The sequence below is a fragment of the Neopelma chrysocephalum genome, unplaced genomic scaffold (genome assembly GCF_003984885.1).
Source record: "Neopelma chrysocephalum unplaced genomic scaffold, ASM398488v2 Primary Assembly neopelma1_84, whole genome shotgun sequence".
NCBI classification, from domain to species: domain Eukaryota; kingdom Metazoa; phylum Chordata; class Aves; order Passeriformes; family Pipridae; genus Neopelma; species Neopelma chrysocephalum.
The window spans coordinates 3,078,774-3,104,522 of NW_020897746.1; the positions used below are offsets into that span (position 1 = coordinate 3,078,774).

The window sequence follows — 25,749 nt, forward strand, 5'->3', positions numbered from 1 at the left end:
GGGAGGTTTTCAGGTACAGTCCAACTTAATATTGTGATTGTTTGTGCTTGTTAGAAAGTGTCATGAGAGCAGGGATGTGAACTCTACAGCCTTACTCAGCTTTTAATTGGGATAATCTTTCAGTTTGCAAACTCCGTTGGCTGTATCAACTAGATAGAAGGATTTTTTGTTGTTCATGTGTTAAAATTCTGTGAATTATTCAGTATACTGTTGCAAGACATGGTTAGAGGTACTATATTTCTGCTGACCCAAGGAAATGCAGCTGAAATATCTTGTACCATTTGAAAAATTACATTTTGCAGGTGGCTTTCTTGGCCTTTATTCTTGCTTTTGTTAAGTTATTACTGTGCTCAGTGTGCCTTGTAAAATGTGTTTATTTGAATTTGTCCTCATTTAATAGTTTGTTGGTTTGGGGGGAGTGTGTTTGTTTGTTTTACAGAGTGTATTTCATGTAAATTTTTGTATATAAGTTTATGGAAGGTGAAGCTTTGAAATGCAGTATCTGATGCACAGGGGTATATGTGGGTATGGCAGAAGTAAAATTTTGAGCATCCATTGAACACACAGAGCTCACAATCACACGTACAAGTTACTGGGGTTTGAAAAGGTTGTTTTCACAGACATCAAAAAGTAAATATTTCCTATCCAGCACTGAGCATCAGCGTCCATTTCATAAACAAAGCATGCTGAGGAAAGAGGAACACAAAAGCCACTGATGTGATTTTGGTCACCTGGCTGGGCAGGTCATCCAAGAGTGGAGGGACCTTATAAATTATGCCAGGAACTAATTGGAGTGATGCCAGTTGTGCTGAGGTGGATGAGCTCAGGATCAAGTTCTTTTTGCTTTACTTGGGCAGACACAAACCCAAGTGCCATTTTGTCTATACAAGTGATTTAACTCTCCTGTGTTTGGAGTCAGTGAGGCTGTTTATATACCTAAAATGAAAAAAAAAACCCAGATCTTATGATTTCCAAAGCTCAGGTATTCCAGGCTTGGACAGATCCCACATTGCAGGAGGCATTCCAGGCAGTCTGTATGAGTTACATATGTACTTATGTTGACTGAAATTAATTGAGGCCACATGTACATGAATGAGAAATTAATCTACCATTGTCCCATGGAGCTTCATATCTTCTATCTCAAAATAATTTACTGAGGCAAATTATAGGTTAGTCTTTCTTTTCAATCCAGACAGGTCTAATTGTTTGTAAATCAAAAGCAGCAAGCTAGAGAATTAAATTCTCTAAATGAAATTAATTCATATTTTTACAGTGATATCTTCAGAATTCTACATTTGTTATTTACCAAGTGGTGTACATCTTCATGCTGCTGTGTTGTTTCTATTTGCTGGCTAACTATGCAGGAAAATAAAACATCAGGGAAACAAATTACAACTACTAAGGAATATAACAGGTGATGATTTTGTATCATTAGCATAAGTTTATATTTAATATCATTAAGATCTACTTGAAGTGAGTTGAGAATTTTATGACTTACAGTGTGGATAAGCTTGGGAGGAGTTACAAAGGTTTTCTGTTCTGTGCACTTTTATTTCTGCTTCAAAACAGAGGCATTCTGAACTATCAGAAGCTTAATCTCGATACAAAAGAAATATCAAAATTAATTATTTGCATTAATAATTTGCATTAATTAAATGCATTTTCTGCTGTCTGTCCCTGTGACTACCATTTCTTTTGCTGAAAACAGATCGGAGGATATAAAATGACTGTGGAAACCGCTCCAAGTCTAAAAATTGCTCAATGTTTTGGCTGTAGCTGGTCAATGTTGTGTGATAAATGCTGAAACACAGATGTTGCCAGCTGTTTAACAACTCTGCTTCCACACACCACCTACCTTCTTCATTGCAGTCACCAATCCAGTATCCAGCTCTCTAGGAAGGAATGCTGATATCAGCCCTCTGGAATGTGCTGCAGCAGTGCCAGGGAACTGACCTTCAGAAGTGCAGCCACAGCTTCAGGTTTGCTGGAGGTGGATGGCTGAAAATGGGGAGTTTTGCATAAAGGTGGAGAAATACACGGTGGCTCTTTGTGCATTCCTTTGTCTTCTCAGAGTAAAAGGATGTAGGAACATATGTGGGAGCATCTTTGGAAGTACTGGCTCCAGAGAGACTGTTTTGCTTGCCATTCCAGCTGGAGTCAAGCTGCTTGTGTTATGTCTCTCAACGCAGATTTGTGAGGACAACAAACTGGGAAGAAATGTGGAAAAAAAAGGTTGCAGAGCTCAGAACTGTCAGAATTTGATCAGCCCATTCTAGTATGAAGTGGCAGCTGTTTGACTAACAGCCATTGTGCAGTTTTTTTGCCATGGTTGTTCTTACAGATTTCACCTCTAAGCTACTGAGGCATTTTTTTCCCCACTGGGAAAACAAGTAGAAAAATTGAAGATACTTCACAAACTTTTCATATTTAACATTTCTAGTATCAGGAAATGAGAGCTAATTATGCAAAATATTTCAGTGTTAGCTTTACCCTCCTAAAACTGTCTGCAGTTATGACTTTATCTACCAGTTTCATTGTGCTGTAGCTGTAGTTTGTCAGTTCTCTGGGGTCATGCCATCTTTGTTAGAAACACTTCCCCAGTTGCAGCACAGCAGAACTCTCACACTAAAAATCCTGTTTGCTGCTTTGAACTGCTGTTTTCTTTGACATCCACTTAAACATGCCTGTACTTGTGTAAAACTGTACTTCTTTAAAAAGGAACATGCTTTCATTTCATCTTAATCATCTGTGTAGTTTCCAATTCTTTCAGCTTTAATCAGTGTGTTGTTGGGGATTGTTAAAGGAGAAATATAAAAATGTGTCCTTTTTTGACCTGCAGTATTTCAGAGCCAGTCATATTCACTTGAGTCCTTGACACGCTTGTTTTAATCTTTTGAAAGGCTCTGTTGGCAATGTATCACTATTCCAGAGATTCTCAGGCAGTTCAAAGATGTGACTCTAAACCATGTCACCACTAAGAGCTGAAAATGCCACGGGGACACAGTTGAGTTTTATTCACCAACAGTGAATCCAGGACCACTGGATTTGACATTCCCATGTTTAAGTGGCAGCTGCTGACCTGTGCCTTTCTGGTTGTGAGATTGGCTTGTATGATTTAAGCTGGGAATGGTAATTTTAAATTGCTGTGAAATTTCATGTGTTCCTTGAGTTTCAAGTTCAAACCCACTTCCTCGAGGGGCTGTTGATGAAGGTCTCGGAGGAAGGAGGTTGGACCTCAGCTAAATGTTTCAGCCTTCAAAATAACATTCAGTTATAAACAGAGCTGCTTGGTTTTACTGTCTCCATAACCTGCTGGGTTTGAAAACATAGATTTCTTGTTAGTTGTCATTATATATGTATATATATAAAAAAAAATATATTTTATATATATATATAAAATATATATATATATTACAGGCACTAAGAAACTTTTAAAATATTCTCCCTTTCAAATTAACACCTGTACAGCTTAGGAAATGAAGCTGTGATCAGACTTCATGTGTTTGGTTTCTGCTGTTGTTTAACATGCCATTCCTTGAGAATTTCATCCTCTGATTTAAAAACTGAAATAAAGCTGTTACTCAAAGTGGATGTAGTGATGAACTCCATTACTAGAAGACCCTTTCTGTCCAGAAGAGTTGTCCACGTTTCTGAATCACTAATGAGCCCCGAAAAATCAAACTAGAAGTGCTTGAAGGCATCTTTGCTTTTATTGTTCTGTAAGGATGTGCTTGTACTAAAAACAGATTAAATGTCTTTATCTGCTATGTGCAATGTTAATTTTCTGTTTCATAAATGAAGAAGCAAACCTTCTGGATTTGGTTGCCATAACATCTCTCTATTTGGAGTGTTTGGAACTGACAGTGAGGATTTGATTCCTCTCTAAATTTATTGGCTTTGCTATGGAGCACCATGTGAGTTACCTGCTTCCCTTGACTGCAAACACTCACACACTTTATTTTCATTGGCCCAACTGTGAGAAAAATCATAGGTGAACTCCAATAACCACAGAAAAGCAAGATATGAGAAGGCATTGCCTGCATTTATTGAACAAATGCATGGAGGTGGGAGCTACTTTGAAAACGTCCTGATCAACTAGTAGTGATGCTGAATTAAAACATTCCATAAAAATATGGTGAGGCTCATAAGAACACCAGTATATCTTTCATGTAGACCTGTTTGTTGCCATGCTCAAGAATAGAAAGGTGTTCAGTGCAGTCAGCTTCTTAAACTTTGAAGTGTTTTCTTTCTTGTCCCCCTCTTTCTCAGTTTAATTCAGGAGCAGAAACAGAAAAGTAGTATTTTTTTTCCTATGATCTTGCAAGTACTGACAGATCATTAGTCTCAGGTGACTCGTGGGTGCCATTAGAGTGCCTGATTTGATGAGTTTGATAGTGTGAGGCTGTTTTAAAAACCTGCCCCTGGAGAACTGCCTGGGATCAGGGTATTTGCTTTGGTAGAGCTGTTGACAGGCCAAGCTTTGGAGGTCCCAGACCTTTCATTTCCCTGGTTCAAGGAGTTGAGCTGAACAATAGCAAAGAAAGATTTTCACTATAGTCTGAGCAGGTGCAGCACAAATGAATGACCATTTGATGGATTGAAAGACTTTGGAGATGCCATATTGTTGCTCAGTGAGTGAGACATTCCTCCTGGTGCTTCTACTGGTTGTGTTTTATGTGTAATAACTGCAGCAGAAAGAAGGTGCTGTTATTATGGGGGTGGAGGGTATCAGATCTCAATTTTATTTTTTTTTTTTGAGCAGCCAAACACGAAGGGAATTTGGAAAAGCCTGTGATGCTGAGTCTGTAATGTGAGCCTAAGAAAGCACTACAGTACTGAGCTACAATTGGTGTCTTATTTTTTTGTGAACTTGCCCTTGGGTGCCAAAAGTGTATTTTACATTGAGCTGTATATTTTGTTTTACTTTCTGAAGTTCAGAACCCCCCACTTTTAAGGGAAAATCATGAAGTTATCACTGTGGAGCTCAGTGTGGGGCAGGCAGCCTGGTTGAAGAAAGAGGCCAGTGAATGCTTGTCATTTGAATTTATCCAAATTGATTTAAGAAACCCATCCTGAAACAGCAACAGCTTTGAGTAGCATCCTTAAGCTCAGCCTATTGGTTTAGTTTTCCTTTTCTCCAACTAAACATGTGAGTTAAGTGAAACAAAGCAATTAGCTCAGTGTAAATTGTCTGTGTTTTTATCGAGCCTGGTGCCGGCGGTTGGGAGGAGAACAGCCCAGCTGAGGATGTGGGAGCTCGGCAGGAGCAGGGCAGGTCTGCAGAGGGATGAGTGGGATGGGGCAGGAGCAGACAGGGCTGGGAGGTGCTGGGAGGTCCTGGGGATCACAGCCCCACTGCCACAAACTCACCTGGGCTGCCCCAGAAATCCCTGCTGCCTTTTCCCATGAAATAAACTCCTTTTCATTCCCCATCTTTCAGCAAATTGTTCTGCTCAGAATGGACACTGCAGAAGAAGCAGCATGTTTGTAATCACCAAAATTCCTATAAATTCTGTGTTATTTTGGGTGCCTGGAGAAGTTTCTGTTTGTTGCTTTGTTTCCTGCTGTGTACCTGTTTGGCCTTCTTTGCATTGCATGGATGAACATATTTAGGTGACAGCAAACCCATCTGTTACCTGAGACTTTTCTAAATTTTTCTGCTAAGTTTGGTGAGTGGGGTTACGTGAAAAAATATTTCTTTACAGATTCATACTTAGCTACAGTATTGCAAGTATATGATTAGGGAAGGCTTGCATTTACCTAGCATTTATTTTAAACCTGTTATTTCCATTCTTTCATTCTCTCTTCATCCTGTATATCTGTATATCTGCTAGGGGACAACCATTAGAAACATCCATGTAAACAGAGAAAATTGAATTTCAGTAGAAACTTCTGTTAAACTTCTGTTTTTTAAAATTATGTATTCAGTGTAACTCACTGCTGGCATTGTTATCTTCCCTACTCTCACCTAGGAGACAGAAACAAACTAAATATACTTCCCTTTTTTGGCTACATTCGGATAGGCCCTTTTTTTTTCTGTTTGACATGACAGGAGTGAAAAATAATTTTGAAAGTGTTTGTCTAATTACTGAGGTTTTGTTCTCAGTTTTAAACCAAAATAAGAAGACCAAACTCTAACTGTAGAAACCAAAGTCTGGCAACGTGTTTTCTGAATTCAATATCATGAATACAACAAAATTGTATTTGTGATTGCATAATGTACAGCTGGATAAAATACTTTCAACTTCTCAATTGTCCAGTATTACAGTTGCTAAAATTCCATAAACTCTTATCACTACAGTGCATGGTTGGGCCTCTCACTCCTACCAGTGGCCTCTGAAGTTGAAAAAAAAATTAAAGTGCTTTTATTTTGTGGTACAATTGTTTTAATTTTAATCATTAGAATTTAATTTGGTTTTTAAACACTGGTCTCAAATATATCTACATTACTTAAGATGATTTCACTATAAATATAGTTTGTTTTCCACTTTGGCCCAGTCATCAATAGTGAAGAATCTGTTGAAGGTGGATTTTGCAGCTGCCTTTCTTTCATAGTTGCCCAACCTGAGTCCAAGAATGACTGATGTGTCTCAGTTTTGTCTTGGATTGACTTGTATTTTGTGCTGTTCTTCCTCATTGCCTAATTCCTGTATTATTTTATTTGAGATTATGTCTTAAATTATTATATTCTTTTTTCCCTCTTCTTTCTCCTTTCATGATTATGGAAGCATCACAGAACAGTACGTCAGCGCAGCGTATTTGTAAAGCTATTAATAAAAAGAAAAAAAGACAAAATTATAAAAAAACCAAAGGTCATTCAGGATAAGAGTTCATAGAGTTTTCCAGCATTAGAGAACAAAGCTGTATTAATAGAAAGAGGCATTTTGAAGTTTTTGTGGTTCTAGTGCCCCCTCTTTAGCTGGAGTTTGCAGAACACTGATGCTCCCTGATAGCCTGAGACCCAGATCTGTAGATGTGTGTTTTGCCAACAGCACCAAAATGACACAGTTTTGTTAAGGGAATGAGACCATTCCTGTCAAATTGTCCTCTTCTGAAAACATGACATTGACCTGTTTGGTGAATGGAATATTTGAATTTGATTTGAATACTTTCCACCCTCATTTAACGTTTTTAAATCAAGATTATTTTTCATCTCTGTGTATGAGTTCTGTTAAAGGGATCATAAACAATGGAATCTTTTAGCATGTATTTTGTATCTTGTAAGAGATTATAGTAACAGTATTATAAGCATTTAAATTCCATACTTTTTGGTAGATTTCTTTTTCATTCTCTCTTTTTTTCCACATTTAACAAGAAGACATGTAAGAATCTTTAGTTACTTGTAAAGGAGCGAACAAGGCTCAGTTAAAAGTTATCCCCTATTGTTTATATGCAAACCAGGTTTTAATTTACAAAAATCAGCTCTGTATTTGGCAATAGGATTATGGTTCTTCTGGGAAATAGGGTAAAGGTTTTATTGGAACATTTGTACAGGATAAGTACAGGAATTCTGGTGCCTTATTGATAAAGTGGATTAAATGGTAAATAATTCTGTGGTAATTTTGAAGTAAGTCATGTACAGACGCTGAGAAATCAGAAGGGTTTTTTCACTCCATTGGCTTTCAAAATCAGTAACAGCTGTCCTGCTTATTACTAAATATATCCTAAATACAGAAAAATGCTTTTGACAATGTATTCCTTCCATCTTTTATAAACTTAGATATGATAAGGGTCAGTTTTATTATTCATTTGTTTTATCTTTAACCTTGAATTGTATTAAATAGTTGGATCTACTTCTAAAACTTTTTTCATCATGAGTTGTTTTGATAAAACTATAGTGGCACCTTTATAGCAAGGTCATTCAACCCTTTAAGCTTGAGATATTTAAGCAGCAGTATATGTTTTCGTTGCCATTGATTTGATGGAAAGTTTTATTGTGAAAGTTGTTGCAAATTCCATATTGGGGTTTTTGGCTTTAGCAGGAATTTCCTTAGAGTGACGACCTGTTAAAAGAGTGGCTGTTGAACAGGAAATCAGGGCTCCTTTGAATTAATGTTTGCCTGATAAGGTTATTTGAAAATATTCTGAGAAGAAATAGGCTATGTTAGCTTTCACCAGCATCTAAGAAAGTCTGATCCTTTAAAAGGGAGGAAATATGGCACCAAAATGGAAAACAATACAGTTAGAAACCTTAGGAGGCTAAATTTAGAGAAGAGAATTTGTGCTAAAGTTTTTATAGACTGTAAAATCATGGTCTAGAAAGGATTTAATTCTGAACAGGAAATAATATGATTTTGAAAGGAATCTCTCCTAGCTGTCCAGGGAAGGTATGCAAGGTTACTAACTCTTCAAAAAGCATCCTTTCTGTATGTAAGTAAAATAGATCTTTATGCTACAAGTGGAAGAAGTACTAACATGAAGTCAAAATCTAGGTGGTGTGTTTTAAAGCCAGTGCCAATGCTGATGCATTTTAAGAGTGTGGGTACTTTCCTTTTTTTCCTTTTTCTCTAGAATTTTATCATTTCACAAATGCTAGTTTCTGTGCTCATGGTATATGACATATTTCTAGATCTAGACACCGAAGGCTTGTCGTTGTCAATGAAACAAGGTACAGCCAGACTAAAGAGAACATTTCCTTGTATTGCTGAGGTGGCTCAAATCAAGGTTTGAATCAGGGTTAGTTCCTTGTGCTGACACTGCCAGTGCTGCTCTGGGAGTTGTGCAAGAGTTGGTGAGTTTGAGAAATAAATGTGTGGGTGCTGTCGACGTGTGTTGAGATCCCAGCGCCGTTGTCACGTCGTAGTTTTGATCACTTCCAGCTTGAGCAGCGCTGAGTTTAATCCATGAAAAGTCTGAAGACTCTTAATATCTGTTCCATTTGCATTTCTGACTGCAAGCCAGTAAAATGATGTTAATTTAGCAGCATATTCTGATGTGTGTCAGTACTGTACTGTGACCCTTTTTATGTTCAGTAACAGTGTGCTATTTATTCCAGGATGATGTGATGATGCCACAGCGGGTTAGGCTGCAGCACCAAGTTGCCATTCAACACCCAAACAGTGTGAGTACTTTTTTCTTGTGTGTATTTGTGGGTTTTTCTTTTACAGAGTTCCGGATACATCTTTAAAAGGATATGAAAATTTCACAGTCGGGCTGGTGGAGGCAAAGCAATAACTAGTGTATTCTTTTCCTTTATTTTTAATCCTTGCACTGAATAGGAGCTTTGATTGAACTTCTCTTCTTCTTTTTATTTTCTCTGTTCAGAAAACCAGATCTCATTATAACAGTGAAACTCTTTTGCAAAGGAATATACAGGTTTGGCTAATGTCTGTAATCTAAAGGAGAATCTCTTTTTATGTAGCTTAAGTCATGTGAAAAGCTGCAAAGGATTGGCTACAGCTATGGTTTATCTGGTTTTAATATTTGAGAGACTATAAACCATGGGGAATGTATGGGTTGTTATTACTGAAAAACTGGCCTACAGTTCAGATGGTGTTTCTCCCTATGTCTGCCTGCAAAAGAAAACAGCATTAGAAGGCCATTCTTTATTCCTGTGAAATAAACTCTTGAGAACACTGTGAGATAGTTCTTCTCTGACCTATATGCTTTTGATTTTAAATGATTTTCTGTGATTAGAGTCAGTATTCGTTAGAGAGAGTTTGTGTATATGCTCTACTTACCTGAATATATATATATATAAATAATTTGTTAAGGCTCTAACTTTATTTCTCCATGTTATTGACATAGATATTCCTTTATAAACTTGAAAACTGAGTTTGTATCCCTATCAGCCATTTTCAGCAAAATCAGCCTTATTGTTTGCACGTCTCTGACGTTTCCTCTTGTGAAAGTTATTTCAATGTGCAAGAAGTGTCTGGAAAGGGAAGGTCAACTGACTCGATCTGTCAAGTAGGTATTTCCTGCAGGTCTCTGAACAAAACAGACAGTTTTAGGATTATCACTGTCTGGGAATTAAACACCTTTTGAACTTTTCCTCCAAAACACTCTTGCTTCAAAGTAGGGATGATTGTAGTCATTTCAGCTGAGGAATGTCTGCCAAACAACCTGCTGCTGGTGGTGGGATGTGAACCTGCTCATCACACCACCTGTAGCAGGCTCTTCGAAATCTGATAATCCTTACGATGTAATTTATTAAATTATAGTTTTGGTGCTGCCTGGGTAGCAGTTAACCTAATTCACATTATGAACATAATAAAATGATAAATTGAAAGTTGTTTTTGTTCTGATAGTGATCAGTTAATGTAATCCCTCAGCCAAATGCCAAAAAAACCGGAGAGGCAAGTTGATCCAGTAAGCTTGTTTTATGGAAATTAGTTTCAAGAGCTATCCTATTTCTTGCTTATGTGGCATCTATAGCTGTATATGAAGACTTTTTAAAATTAGACTAAATTCAACTAAGCAGTTTGTAGTCTGCTTAGAACATGCTTCGACTGTTTTGTTAATAGTCTGTTATACTTTTTAGTGCCCAACAACAATCAGTATGAACAATCAAACAAGTAACAAAGGGGGCCTGAGTAGACTGAAGGGTAAGGCTTCATGATCTGTTCTAAACAACATGAACTTGTTATTCCCATGTTCTAAACTCACCTAAACTCGTGGTCCTGTTGCAGTACTTGTGGTGGGCTGGCCCTGGCTGGACTCTGTCACTCCCCTCAGCAGGATGAGGTGGTGGGAGAAGACAAGATGGAAAAGACTGCAGGGTCAAGATAAAGGCAATTTAATAAAAGCAAAAGCAGAGGAATATCCCTTTGGTCAGTTTGGGTTGGCTGTCCTGACTGTGTCCCCTCCCCACCCCCAGCCTGCTGGAGAGGGGGAAATGCTGGAGGGGCATCCCTGCTGTGGGAGCACTGCCCAGCAGGAGCCAGAGCAGCAGAGTGTTACCAACACCTCTCCAGTTACCAATACACAGCACTGGAAGGGCTGTCTGGGCAAAATTAACTCCATCTCTGCCAGCCCCAGGACATTTTCCTTGTTGCAGGTATAGAAATGTTTGTAATGCCTAGGGGAGGTATAACCTGGGTTAATGTTGTATTTTGCAGAACTCTGATTCAAAGGCTTGAAGGAGAAAAGGAAGCATATCCAGCTCTTTCTAATGAGCAAATAGATTAGTTTGGTCCAGAGCTCCTCTAAAGTTCTGACAGAACTTTGAGAAAAGTTGATCTTCTGGTCACAAATCTACTGACCAATGTCAGGGTGGAATGGTGTTCTTAAAAGAATGATCTCTCTGCTGCCCTCAGAATAATTGTGCCATTCAATTTTCTGGCCTTGGAAGATGGTTGGGCGTGTTTGAATGTTTTGTTCTGTATTTGAAGTCGTGGCCATAGCTTCAGTCTGATAAGGCAGAGTAGGTGGAGGGGCAAAAAAAAAAGGCAAAAATAAAAGCAAAAAAAAAAGGCAAAAATAAAAGCAAAAAAAAAAAAGCAGAAGCTTGAGAAATGTCCATGAAGCAGTGAGCTTTTTTGGTTTGTTCCTGAAATTCTAATTTGCAGACTTGGACTTTCCACTGTTTTGCAACTTTTTCTGACCTGGATTTTTGACTTCATGTAATCTCAGTGTATGTTCAGAAATTTTATTCCTAATCCTGACGCTGCTGATTGTTACTGGGAGTCAGATTTGAAGACTGGGCTCTAGCATTAGAGGCTTTAGTCCACTGTTGTTACTGGTATAGTTTTACAGGTAGGAAAAGTCTCCAGCTTCCTCCACCAAGAGAAATCTCCCAGATCCAAACTAATCCCCGAGGTTCTTCCTCTTCTGTGTTACTCTTAAATGCAAATTGCCTTACCCTGCCTTGAAGCCTGGTTACTAAACAGCAGAACCAAAGGTATCAGATGCCTCTGGGATACTCCCCAACGAGTTCTTCTTCAAGGAAACATGTGTCTCTATCTCTGAAAAAGCAAGAAGCATGTCCCCTGGTTCAGGTGCTGAAACATGACTGGGGGAACCCTGCAGCAGCCTGAACCTTTGTGTCTCATTTCCTGTATCGGAGGCTACATATCTGTGCTTTAAAGAGCAGGGTAATTTCTATTCTCTTAAGCTGCTCTTATCTGGAAGACTTTAAAAAAAAAAATCTCGTAGGGTGGAACTGTTTTGTCCGTGGTAAGTTTAGAGTGGAGGATTTGGGATCTGAAAAGACAAATGACTAATACATTGTTCTTTTTTATTAAAAGCAGCTCTCCAGGACTGCTGTCATCCTGTCCTCTGGTGATTATTTCACATCATCTTCAAGTCCTGTTGACAGGGATTCTATAAATAGAAACTCTCAGAAGACACAAGTTTTTGAGACTTTGAGTATTTACACTATGAATTCTTAAGTTCTGCTTAAGAAATATCTAGCTCAGTGTGAATCCCTGCTTTTACCAGTTGGAGAACTTAGGGACATTATCCTGTCTATTGATAATGTAACGACTACCAATCTTTGGTGGGTTTGGACATCGTATTGTCTGCTGGGCGTGGTGTAACTTTATTCTTTCTCTCACCACCCTTTATTTGAGTATATTGTCCCCCACAATATGACTTTGCACATGAGCAGCATGTGGCTTCAAGTTTTTGTATCTTTCTTTCAGCAGAATTGCTTATTAAATAGCTGAACTTTTCCTGACTGTCTCCCACCTCAATGAGGAAACAACAGCTGGAATCAGAATGTGGGCAGTGGAGATAAAAACATTATTTCCTTTTGTTTTCACTGGCTGAATAAGAGGTGAATCAGTACCAGTGTGACAAGGAACACCTTTCTTTTTGTTGTGAAATTACAGGCTCTGTCTCAAACCTGTAGGATACCTAGGCATGTGAGAGAAAACTGAATATACCATTTGCATTTCTTCAATGAGAAATTCTCACTATTTTGCATCTCTAAACCAGATTTTTGGCATATTCTGCAGCTTGGGTTTGGAGCAAGAGTTGCAGTGCCTGAGGCCTTTTTTATCTGTTGCAGTATCTGCCTGTGTTAACCAACTGACTGAATTCTGCATATCTTTGATGGTTAATGTGACTCTAAGATAGATGATTGGAAGGAGTGCACTCCAACAATGCCTGGCACTGGTGGCTCACAGACCTGTTCACCTGCCTCTGGGAGAGCTGGAAACAAATATTGTGCAATGGGCAAATGAGTTGGAGAAATGAGCAAATGAAGGAGAGAAATGAGCTGGTCCTTTGTAGAAGGCACAACTCTAGGCCAAAGGTATTCTCTCCCACCCTTGCTGAACCTCACAAATTAACTACATTTAGAAATTAAGGTGGTTTTTTTTCGCTTGGTCTGGAAGCACACTTTTAAAATTTATTTTGAAAGTCATAATCTAATAAAGTTTTTGAAGTATCACTGTACCCTGTGCTGTTCTACTTGTCTGTACCTCTCACATGTTTCTGTTACATGTTAGAAAGAAGAAAGACTGTTTTTTCTCATCTCCCTGACTTGCCTTCCCTATTGCTTATTGAGCACTAGTTTGAATCATTCACTCTTTTTTGTGACTAAAATGGTCAGATCCAGTTGATTCTTGATTATGTCAGTCCTTTTACCTTCCATCTTATGAATTTAAATCAATACCTGAAATTGCAAGTAAAGATTTGCTTCTAGTAGCAACAGAAAAAATATACAATGAAGTGAGTCCTTCTTGCATGTTTCATTAAAATACAGTTTTAGTGGTACATGAAGTAGATATTGAGGTGGAACAGAATTTTAAGATCAGCATTCTGAGTGTTTATATGGCTACTGTGATAATGAGATCTGATTTAAAGATTGACAATTTCAACTATTTTTGCCTTGACAATACACAGGTTTTTTTTAATAGGAGTTAATCTGTGAGAGCAGTTCTGGCTTAACAAATATTGAGCTTTGTTTTGTTCTGAGTGCAAAAAGATTCATTGACATTCTTACATCATCTCTCAGTTCCATATTTTAGATGTAGCTCTTGTCCCTGGAGGTGGGGAGGGAGGGAATTGTAGGTAGTCTGGACCAGTTCCTATACATTGTCTTGCACTTTGTCAGAGCAGTTCTTACAGTCAGTGTGCACTGGATTATTTTGTACACAAAAGAGCACTGGATGTAAATAATGTATTCCAAGTGATTTGTTTTGCTGAGTAGCTTAGACACTGTGTACCCAACCAGTGGAAAAAACATCCAGACAACTGTTTCCATCCCATCTCAGGTGTGTAACTGCACATGTAGAAATGCCTGTGCTTTGCCATCCCTCGTCTGCTGTCACAAGGAAGTGGTCAACAACGTTGTTCTGTAATCTGAGCCTTTATTCCTGAGGGATTTTATTACCTTTTCTCTACTTAAATTAGACAGTGTTTTAGTCTGGACTACAAAAGCAGGTGAGTAGTGTCTCGTGTGTAATTTTGTGGTGTGAAAAGACAAAAAGCGTGTTTGAAGTTTTATTAAACTGTCATTAAACATAACTGCATAATGTTGAGTATTACCCCTCTCTACCTCCATTTAAATTCCATCCTTCCTCTGTGCAACAAGTTAAAGGTTGTTGGTGATCTTCCCTCATTGTGTCTTACACTCAAGTCCGGGTTTTACCAATCTCCCTTGGATTGTTTTGTCTTCCACTTGTGGCTTAGCAGATTTGATGTGGATAAAGGGTTTCATTTGGACATGAAGTTGATTAAAATCTTCGTGGTGCTGAACTTAAATAATCTTTGTTTCTCCTGAGTTAATTTGCATCAGCTCTTCTTGTGAGTCCCTTACTCAGCATGTTTGAGACAGATCAGTGTGCGTTGCCCAGGCACGTCCCAGCAAGCACTGCCTCCAGAGTTTAGCTTTAATATAAGCATTAATTCATGCAACAGCTATAAAAGAGAAATTAATTGAGTACTGTCATGTCTTGAATGATGAATAAATCAAATTTGTTTGTGTAATCCTGTTAATAGGATTGTGCTCCACTAAATGGGCTGAGTAGATCTGAAGAGGCTCTGGTCCATCTTTGGTATGGACAGAATGGAAAATGAGATTACATTCCTGAGGTGAATAAATGCAGTTGTTGATTGTCCAACATCAGTTAAGTTTTGATTTAGGAGAAAAAAAATGTCCAGAGGAATATTTTCATGAACCAGTCTTAACTGTTCTGGTCAGTGGAACTTTTTATACTCACTTCCTTTATACTGCACACTGTAATCAAAGTACCAAGTCTTTAACATTTTTCTCCAGCTTGTGGAAAATGTAACTCCAAATTAAGGCTGTCGAGTATAGGTACTTCTAAAAATATTTGTAGTTATGACTTCAGGAAATTTTCATCAGGTATTTTAATTTAAAAATTATTTGTAATATTTCAACAATCTTTTGGTACGAAGGGTAGAAATTAAAGCAGAAGTTGTGCAAAGGTTTTGTTCTGAAATGGTGATAGTGGAGTATGTTTAAGAGGAAAAAATATGATTCCTTTTCTTTCTCTACGCTGAAGAATATGAACATTCTTTCTTTGACAATGTGAGAGTATTTTTCATTAGTTGTGCCTTTCCATGTATATCACTGGAATTCTGCTGCGTCTTTGCTTTTTATTAGGCAGCTTCCTTAAAGATTCTTTTTAACTTGGTATTTCTGAAAAACCATAGTGCGTTTTCAAAGTCACAGCGTCAGTCTAAGTCTGTTCTACATTTAATCAAATATCCCAAATGGGAAACATCCCAACTTACACCACTGGGTAATTAAATTTGTGTTTAATATGGCTTCCACATGCCAATAACCCCATCAAACGATCGTGATTTGTGGAGTTTGATATTCATGAATGTCTGATTGTAATACCTTCAGCATATTTAATGTTTTAAACTCTATCTGAAGCATAAAATGTTTGAAAATCAAGATCCCCTCCTCCTTGTGTTCAGTCATTTTGCTCTGTTGATAACTATTGTAATTGTACTTTGTGCAGCTCCAGACAGGAGAAATCATGTTTAAAATAGAAATAGTGCAAACACATTGCTCTTCTTGACTGTTCTTAAGCCTTATGTGAAGGACTGGTTCTGGAAATGTCTTGGCAGGATCTGAAGAGTTTATTTAATTCCAATTGCATGTGCACTTGCCTTAATACAGAGGTTGAGTCTTGGATCTTGTTTATCCCAGGGTGGCAGATTTTGAACGAGGGCTTCTGGGGCCTGGTGCTTTTTCCTGCCTGAGCTTGTTATCAATATATTGGCCTTAGTCAAAAAGGACTTCTGAAACTCATTTAATTTGCTGGATTATCTACAGATTTACTGTAGTATCTCTTCTTACTCGAAGTTCTCCCAAAAGTGTCACATTCATACTTCATGATTTCACATAGGCAACAACATCCTTTTAAATCTTCGTGTGTCAGTCACAGCTGGGCTCGTTCTGATTACACCACCTTGACTTCTTGCTTTTCATATACATTCACTAAAGAAAATCCAGACTTCCTTGGCTTTTAATTACTCTCTTTTTATGTGCTGAAAATAAACGTGTAACATCCTTTCGTGGACTTTGGACTTGAACCAGTGTCAAAGTAGGATGTTTAACAGGTGTTCTGAAATATGGGTTGCTCCAAGATAAGAACATCTGTGGAAATGGATATTCATCTGACCTAAAGGATTCTCTGGGGAGCCAGCACTATCAACATATTTTATAATTTTTAAGACATACTTTAAATACACCAGGGTGTGTTTTGTATATTTACACCTAATGCAAATTAGGTGTTTTGAAGAACAGTTTCCTGCTTTGGAAATGAAAGAGAGAGGAAATACATTTTACTCCCTTCCTCCCCCAGTATATAATTTTGGAAAGATTTTAACCACATAAAACTATTCCTTTTGTTTGTTTTTCTTTTTTCATTGCATTAAATGATGATCACTAAATCCTTCTTAAAGGAAATTGCTGTGTGGAAATGACTAGAACATAAATAAGTAGGGTTTAGGGACAGCAGAGGTGACATCTACCTTTCCTTTACACATCAAGATGTAGGCTTGATTAACTAAAGCTGTCTTAAACATTCAGGATAACATAAATAACTCTTATTAGCTCTTTAGTTTAGGATTTTTCCCTCTGTGGGCACTCCTAAACAGACTTATTGGGCAAAAAAGTGTCATGCCCTAGAGATAATCCTTCCTATATTACTAGTTATTTGAATAGTCTTTCTTACAGAACATTATCTAGGATCAGATGTTATGATACTTCTAATTAAAGCTTCACTAAGTAGTTCATTATGTTCTCTTCTAAGAGGAGGTTTCCATCATTCTGTCATATTTCTAACATGGAACTCAACACTGCACATTCTTCCTCAGAGTGTAGAAGAAACTCTTGTACTTTACATAATCTTTGAAAGTTGCATTTGTTTTGTACAGGAAAGCTGTGGATTTTTTCATGCTAAAATATGTATTTTTCTAATACCTGTTTCAATATCAGTATTGGTTGCTCAATTAAAAAAAAAAACCTTAATAAGATTAGATTCCTTCAAATAAGACCTATTATATGAAGGACTCCCATGTGTTTGTTCACCCAGTGCCTACTGCCTTATGGAGAGTATATGTTTTTTGCCTGTCTTTGTTCATTTCCTCTTTTTATAAAACAAGGATGGAAAATACTGGTATAAAATTGGAGACTAATTAATTAATTTTTCATCCTCATTTCCTCTTGAGTACAACGGGAGAGTTCTGACCCATAGGCTGCCTCCTGAATAAGAAAGGTTGTGGTAAAGGAAGTTGTAGTGATTAAAAAACCCAGAAGTGCCACATCTGCAGAAAGTGTGTTGGTTTTAATTACTGTCAACTCATTTCGACTTTTTTTCCTCTCACCTGCTTCCTTTTCCATTTGTATGTGCAAGGGGAAACTTCAAAACCTGAAATGATGAAAATAAGAAACATCTCCACCTGAATATTGCATTTAAAACCAGCCTCTGCTGTTGGTACAGAGTGCTGGGGTTTGTACCTATCAGATGTGGGACTGAAATAATCTTGTGTTTCAGGGGAATAATTTTGAAACTCACACAACTGTGACTATATGTGCTCATAGTGCCATTTAGTGATGTATTTAGTAATCCTGCCTAGTTCCTCTGGGCTTTTTATTGATCAACGAGTTATTGAATGTGCTCATTAAATCTGTATTTCAGACATCATGGCTAACCCAGGGTTCTCTGACCAACTTAGAGCAACTGTTTCATGGAGAACCTTATTTTATGTTATTTTTTGTACTGTTTTAATTGTATCATTGTCATATTGGATTGGCTTTATAGTTCTCTGACTCCTGAAAATGTTTTAAATGTAGTGCCATAAAGTACATAACTGTGACATTGTTTCTGATAATCTTATTTAGATATGATTCATTAACTCCACTCCTAATTATGTGAAGTGGGAGAGTTATTACAGGTGCTTAAACATAGACCTGTAATGCTATTTTGACTTCTTAGGCTGTCTGAGACCATCTAGAGAGGGTTGGCAGCTACTGGTGGAATATTTGCCCACTTCTTCCCACAAAGCTCATTTTAAGCTGTTTATATTTTTAAAGTTTACTTGTATGGCCTTTCAGCAAATGTATTTTTTGGCAGTTAAGACAAACCCACTATTTTATGCTCTTACTATTCTTTCCTATCACTGTCTCTTGCTGCCATAAAGTATAAATTCTTTTGTATATTTTTTCCAGAGAGGCCAATGCTGATTGCAATTAAATAAATAGCTGAATAAACTCTAAGTTACCTTTAATACATTAAAAAAGTAATTGTCTGTCTAGAAAGCAAATTACCTCATCTGCTGTTGTAGAAGAAAGGACTGTCATGATTTTCTCTCCTGATGAGTTTTGCTTTTCCATGAACTGCCACAGTCCTTTGCTATGAGCCAGGAACATTTTTTGTTCATGGGTCATGTTACTGCTTCCTATACAAGGAATATTAATACTGCACTTCAGCAAGTTTGCAGTTGGAATGAGAAATGTATTGTATTTGCTGTATATATTACATAGTTTAATGTTGGTACTGGTGTGTGGCAGTATACAGTTGGCATTTGTAATAATAAAAATAAACTTGTCTAATTAGATCAAAAAATTGAAACTTGGCTGAACTATATTTTTGCATAGAAACTGATTCTCAAAATACTGAAAAGCATATTTATAATATGGAGTTTCTTGTACTTTCTGGAAGGTCTGAATGGGCGTAAAATAAGCCAGAAAGATTTTTATCAAAGTATTTTAGAAGTTATGAAAGAAGCAACAGTGAGAAAACTTTCTCTTCAATTTAGGAGCCAAGAAGAAATATTCAGTGAAGTGAATATAAAAGCTCTGTGAGACATTGAGGAAATGTGGATCAGTGTGCAGTTGTTTCTGCTGCCACACCTTACACAGGGGAGCTGGAGGAAGCTGTTTGTACTCTAAATAATCTGATTTTCATTGTCTGGTTACATGAGCTGGGCTTTACAGACCCTGTATCAAAGACTCAGGTTGGTGGTGTTTATCTTGCAACCATAAGACAAAAATCCCAGTCACGAGTCAGAGTCCTGTTGGGAGAGAAACAGTGCAGCTAAAGAGCAGAAAGGTGTGGAATGTGTTTGGCTGAGGATCTAGAAATAAATTTGATTGCATAGCCACAATTTTAAGATTTGTCTGTAAAACGAAGCTCTTAAGATGATGCCAAAAGTGGTCTTGAGTGGTGTTGGCCCTGAAAATGGAAAGAAAGCAGGAGGGCAGAGGGGAGAGCAAACGTTTTACCTCTTACAGTGTGGTGACTTTGTTACGTGTTTGTAGCTATTTTCCTGTTGTGTTACAAGACTGAAATGCAGCTGTTCCCAGGAACAAGCACTAATGCTGTATTTCATGTATTTTGACATGATGCCATTATAAATAAAGAAGGTGGTTAAATGATGCTTTATTATACCTTCTTCTGCAGGAGGGAGGTCCTTTCTTTTATGTGTCCTGCTGATGGGTTTGGTTCATCCATGAAAATCCAGTGGAAGGCCACCAAGAACACCAACCATGGCTTCTTTGTTCCTTTGCTTGTAAAGAAAGGAATTGCCAGGTTGTTGAGTAGGTTTGGTTTTTTGAATGAGGAGGAGTGAAGACAGAAATTCAACTTGCTTGTAAAAGAATAGGTTTTAGGAATAATTAGAAAGCCTTTTGGAAAGAAATACTTTAGATATGTCTGTGCATAGCACATTTAGGTAATTTAAGAAAAAGCAAACTTAGAACCACTATTATGGAAGACATTTTAGTAAAGTCTTAAGTATATCAATCCTTTTTTCTTCTCTTTCTTTAATTCTATATATGAAACAAGTATAAGATTGCTAACTGTGGATTACAATATTCTATTGTCCAGATAATGAGTGAGTCCTGTATGTAGTTCTATTCTTAAAAAAAAATAATCCTTGAAGGACAGGATGTATGTACATCTGACACAGCTTCTGTCAAGTTTTTATCTCTGTGGAGTGCCCCTATTAAAAACACCTCTATGAACTCTACTAATTTATATTCAGTTTAAAAGAATTTTAGGTTAACCTTCTGAAAAGGTTTTAGTATTACCTAGCTGTAATTGAGGAGTAAGTTAGAATAAGGATTGAAGTTTTCCATAGTAATTCATCATTGTCATTGAGGAAAATTTTCATAGTTCAGAGACATTCTGGTTTATTCTTATGGGATAAGCAAATCTTGCTTTCTTTTTTGTTCCATGGTTGTTATTTGGACTGTATTTAATCATAGTCTAAATGGTGATGTTTCATTGCCAGCAGTCCCCCAGCAAGGTCTCCTCGTGATGTTTTTGTTCCCACATCAAAAGTATTCATAACTGCACGTGCAGAATTCCAGCCTGACTGCTCCCATCTGTGTGGGGTTTACAGCTCTGTAAATACAGATACCTGGAAGATTGAAACTTGCTGTGCTCAGTATATGCACTTCATTCCTTAGGGTGGAAAATAAACCAAGGAAGTTTTCCACCTGTTCTTGAACAGAACTTGATTATCTGAAGATTAATACAGTTTGGGGTTTTTTTCTTTATTTTATGTGAATTAAAACTCATGTGTGGTATTGTGGCTTATGGCACTGTTGGTACAATCATCTGGTGTTATTCAACTTCCAATTTTCATTTGCCAAACCTTAACTATTTTGGGTGAAATTTTGCATTTTAGATGTCTACATCTGAAAATTTCAACCAAAATGGTTCAAATATTCCCATGAATGAAGCTACTGGAAAGACACTTCTCAATGTTGGTTTTCTAGAGACCCTCAGAGTCTGTAACTAATTAACAATTGAGCAGAGCAACTGTGCCATATGATATTATGGACGTGAAAGGGGGGTAACAAGGACTGTATAGATAATTCTTGCACTTGCCATGTTTTGAATGTTTATTTTATGAACTTGTTTTGTTGCCACGTGGGTGTACAGCAGTTTACACAGTGGGATTTATCTCATTTTGCTTTAGATTGTTGGTTGCCAAGTCAGAAGAGAGCCACTGGACTCCACTGAGCGATACACTCGCTGGATCAATAACCTGACCCAGGAGCAACTTCTCACACAGGTATTTTTGTTCCTGCTGTGTCTGAAATTACGGCAGGAAAATAAAGCAGGAGGTTTATTTGGATGGATTTTTTTCAGTCATTAGCAATACTTGATAACTTACTAAGGTTATCAGATTCTTATATTTAAAGGCCAGTCTGTTTGATAAGAGCCAAGGTTGTGGTGCATGTGAAGGATTGACTTCACACTGGGTGAGAATGAAGCTTTCACTTCAGTTCAGGGTGAGCCTTCCATGTCTCACTGCTGTTGGGCTTAAATACATCTGCTTTTGTGTTCTGATAATCAGGGATGTGTTTTTAAAAGGTGTATTTAAACACAAAAGGAAAAAAATCTTTCCTGAGAACGATTCCTTTCCCACCCAAGGTACCGACTGCTCCTGTGTCTGTTTTAAGTTTTGCTCAGGATCATTTGAAAATAGCAGTTCTTCAGGCACTAAACATTGGGCTCATTACACATGTTTGTAAGTGAGATGCGTCTTGTGCAACTGAAGATGACAGTTTTGGCATAAAGAAAGGTTGTTTCATTAGGCAGGAGGCCAGTGCTGAACTAAAAGAGACTTTGGCAAAAACAAGTTAAGCCGTGGAAGGAATCAATCCAGCTTGTGGGGGAATGTTGTGTGGAATATTGTAAGAAACCTAATGGATGGTTAGCAGAAAACATCCCAGCAAGCATTAAGATCCAAGTATTTGGGGTTGGGTTTTGGGATGCTATGGTAGGAAGACATTTGCTTTTGATTTCCCTGGATTTAAGTGGCTGAAAAGATTAACATACCCAGTTTGTTAGACTTCATTATAAACTGTCTTGTGTTCCCCATTACCAAACCTTAAAGACATACTCACAGGCTCTTCTGGGCACTGTAACACAGGAAGGAATCTACAGACCCTGTTTTAAAGTCAGTAGTGTCAGTAGTTACAGTTCCCTGCAATTCACCAAGGGAAAGCAATTACAGGAAAAGTTACGCATAGAATATTTGAAAAAGTAGAGATTTTTTCATTAGAAAAAACAGAGATTTAATTCAGTGAATTTATGTGACAGGAGCACCTGGATCACTGTGTTGGTGAAGAGAAAGAAAAAGTTGAGGATGTAAAAACTTGTCCTACACAGTCTTTTTCATCTAAGTGTTTTTCATCTGTAGTGTTTCATCTAAGTGGCCACTGGATGGGGTCTTTAATGAATTAAGCTGAAAATGAAAAGGAATATCCTAATTTTGAGGTTATTTAAGAGAGGATATGAAAAAAAAAAAAGAAAACTCATTTTAAGATGGGGAAGTGTTTGTTCTGGAAGAGATGATTTAATACAGTGGTTTTGATAGTAGGATGCAAATATGGTGACCTGGGAAGTCCCTTACAGTCTCATGTGCCTACAGATACCTCTTAAAGCCTTAATCAGTCCACTGTTTTTACAGATGATTTAGATTCACCCATTTTAGAGAGAAATTAGGAATTTTAAAAAATCCGTTGAGTTTGGAACTAGAAGGCTCCATAGCAGAACTTGTGCCACTCATCCATGAGTTTATGAACAAGCTCAGATTTATAGAGTCACACTATTTGTGTGTCCCTCATTGATTTTTAACATGTTACCTGCTCTCCACCAAACTTAAAGCACAAACAGCAATTCCTCAGAGACACCACATTTCTGAGAACTTTATGAATAAAGTCTGAAGGTTGGAGAGCTGGTGCTGCACCAGCTGTAACTTGTTTGTTGTTAAGCACCACAGAACCCCCTGGGAGGGAGAGTTTAGGTGCCCAATCTTGGGACAAGCTTCAGCTGTGGCACCAGACTGGGGCAGCTGGGCTTTTCTGGCCCTGGTGTAACAAAACTGTTTGGTCTCCAGAGCATGTCAGCACTTCTCCTGCCTTTGTGTCCCTTCTTCTGGTCAGGAATTCAGGTAGGGGGATGATTATTTTGCTTTTTGTTACTTAAGAAAGTGCGTGGCTGAGGAGGAATTGGGAGTAAAAGCCCTCTCAGCTGTGCTCTAATAATCAGGGTATGAATCAATTATGTAAGGTTAGGCCTGATTTGTCCCACTCCATACACTTTATTTGGGGTGTGCTTTTTTAAACTCTCTTCAGAAAATGAACCCCAAGAAAACTCTAATGATGGACCTGTGCTGATGGATTTGTACAATCTCCGAGAGGAGCATCCTTCAGGGAATTCAGGAAAATTTGCTTTAATTTACAGCATGTTTCTCCAGCAGTTTCTTGTAGTGAAAGAATATTCAGCTTTTTTGTAGCCGCCTCTGTACTCAATGCCTGGCTCTCTTTCCAGCTAATTCTGTATTTCTGTATCATGCACATCCAGATTATTTGTGAAGTAAATTGGGAAAGCATTAAAAAAGGATAAAGAGCCAGTTGTCAAGATCATGTCATCCCCGATCATAACATTCCTGTTATTGATCAAACAACATTGGATTTCTCTACTGGCCAGTGCCCCAAGCCCAGTTTGGGAGGGCTGGGTGGGAGCAGATATTTTGGTAGGTGCCTTCATACCCTCCATGCTGGCTCTGGGTTTGTATCACTTGAGTCAATAGCAGATTTTTGGATCAAATGTCCATCCCCTGTCCTCATTCCTGAGAAGATCATTCAATAGAAAATACTGCCAGCATTTTAACTTCTCTTTTCCCTTAGCCCTGGCCTCTTGATGCTTACTCATCCGTTAAATGTTTCTCTAAACAATTATACTGTAACATTCCAAAGATACTTTATGGTATGCGTGAAAATTCAGAATATAGACCCCAGAGAGTGTGGGGGGACTGGCAGAGTACAAAGAGAGCATGGTAATGAAAAAAACCCTACTTTTAAAAAGATTAATATTTGCTTTTTCATGGTTATCTTGTGTATAAATGGTAGGTGATTAAAGCAGGCTTTTATAGGTATAGTCTGGTAGACTCGTTCTTTCTGGCCAAGAGTGAAAAACCCAATTAAAAGTGGATAATCTTAACTGTTCAGTAAGAGCAGAGCACAGTGACAGGTACAGGAAGAAAATGAGTAAACAAATTAGGAGAACTGACTGTTTTGATGTTGGACTAAGTGAAAAAAATGTAGATTAAAACTAATCCAACAGGATATCCGAGTCTGGATTGTGCTTGTAAATGTGACTGAGGTTTGATCATGCAGCCCTTCTTGTATACTGGAAATTTTAGTGGGCTATATAAGTTAAAAAGGTCTGAATGGTTTTATGGTTGGATTAATTGCACAAATATTTATACAAGTAGTTTTTAGGGATTGTTGGAGACTGTAAGGAAAAGAGCTGAGTTCATATCTAGGTCTGTTAAATCACTGCTTTAGCTTAGTTTAGTCTCCAGCCCGTGGAGTGTTCTGTTCAGCCTGAAGCGTAATTCCATCTGACCTACCATTTTTTCCTCCCCAAAGACAAGAGACTTCTCTGCTTTCATATGGTTGTTCACTTAGAAAGCAGACAGCAAGTCTAGAGTGACACATGAGGAGACTCCTGCCAAAAGGAATGGGCCTGTGGATGATAAGACTGGACTGTCCTAATGTAGATAAATAACAGCCTGAACAAACCACAGTGGTTGTGAGTGTCTGCCTGACTTCCTGATACCTGCTGGCCTTTGCAGGTTATCTCAGAGCTCTTCCTGTTGGATAAATCTGGAAGTTGTCACAGGTGATTTGTAGTTCTTAAGAATAATCTCTCCCAACCACCTGACAGAAGAGCAATAATTAACGTTATAGTTTTATAGCACACACCTTTCTGTTCATTGATAGGTTTAAAAACTGTGCTTCTCCACTTAGTAAGTCTTCCTATACTAGAGTTAAATTAATATTTGATAAATATTCATGCTTCAAATCAGAACTTACTACAAATGCTCAGTTTGGAAATAGATCCAGCACTGTGGTTGAGTCAGAGCATGTAGCTTGTTTTTTAAAGCAAGAAGGACCTGACAGCCTGGCTGGACCCTTTCCATAAATTCAGTGCACTCAGTATTGCATTGCCATAATGTGTCTCAATAGGCATCTTCTTAGTGCTCAAAAGCTGGTAGGAACAGACTGTAAGTAAGATGAATTTTCCAGGTGGGCCACAGATTGGATATCTCTGGCACAGAGCATCTGTTTTGTCTACTTGCAGACAGAAAATCCCACCTTTATTAGTGCTTGGGTTGGTTGTCGTCGTGTCAGAACTGAAATAATCATTGAGGCAGCACTCAGAAAGGGGGTGGATGTGTGCAATGCCTGATGTCTGGTTATGTTAGTAAAGGCAAAAATTGGACAGAGGGAAAGGCTTTCTTACTTAAAAATGAATAAAACATGAAAAGGCTGATTGAAATCCCCTCCACCCC

General features: G+C 37.9%; 1 protein-coding gene across 3 annotated transcripts in view; it reads left to right on the plus strand.

The window, feature by feature from the left end:
* B3GNTL1 (UDP-GlcNAc:betaGal beta-1,3-N-acetylglucosaminyltransferase like 1) overlaps positions 1-25,749 on the plus strand; it is a 113,376-nt gene that overhangs the window by 10,783 nt on the left and 76,844 nt on the right. For all 3 annotated transcript variants that reach the window (XM_027691481.1, XM_027691483.1, XM_027691482.1), the window contains 2 exons: positions 8,996-9,061; positions 21,358-21,453. In XM_027691481.1, coding sequence (XP_027547282.1) covers positions 8,996-9,061; positions 21,358-21,453 — 162 coding nt within the window. The remainder of the gene's footprint in view (positions 1-8,995; positions 9,062-21,357; positions 21,454-25,749) is intronic.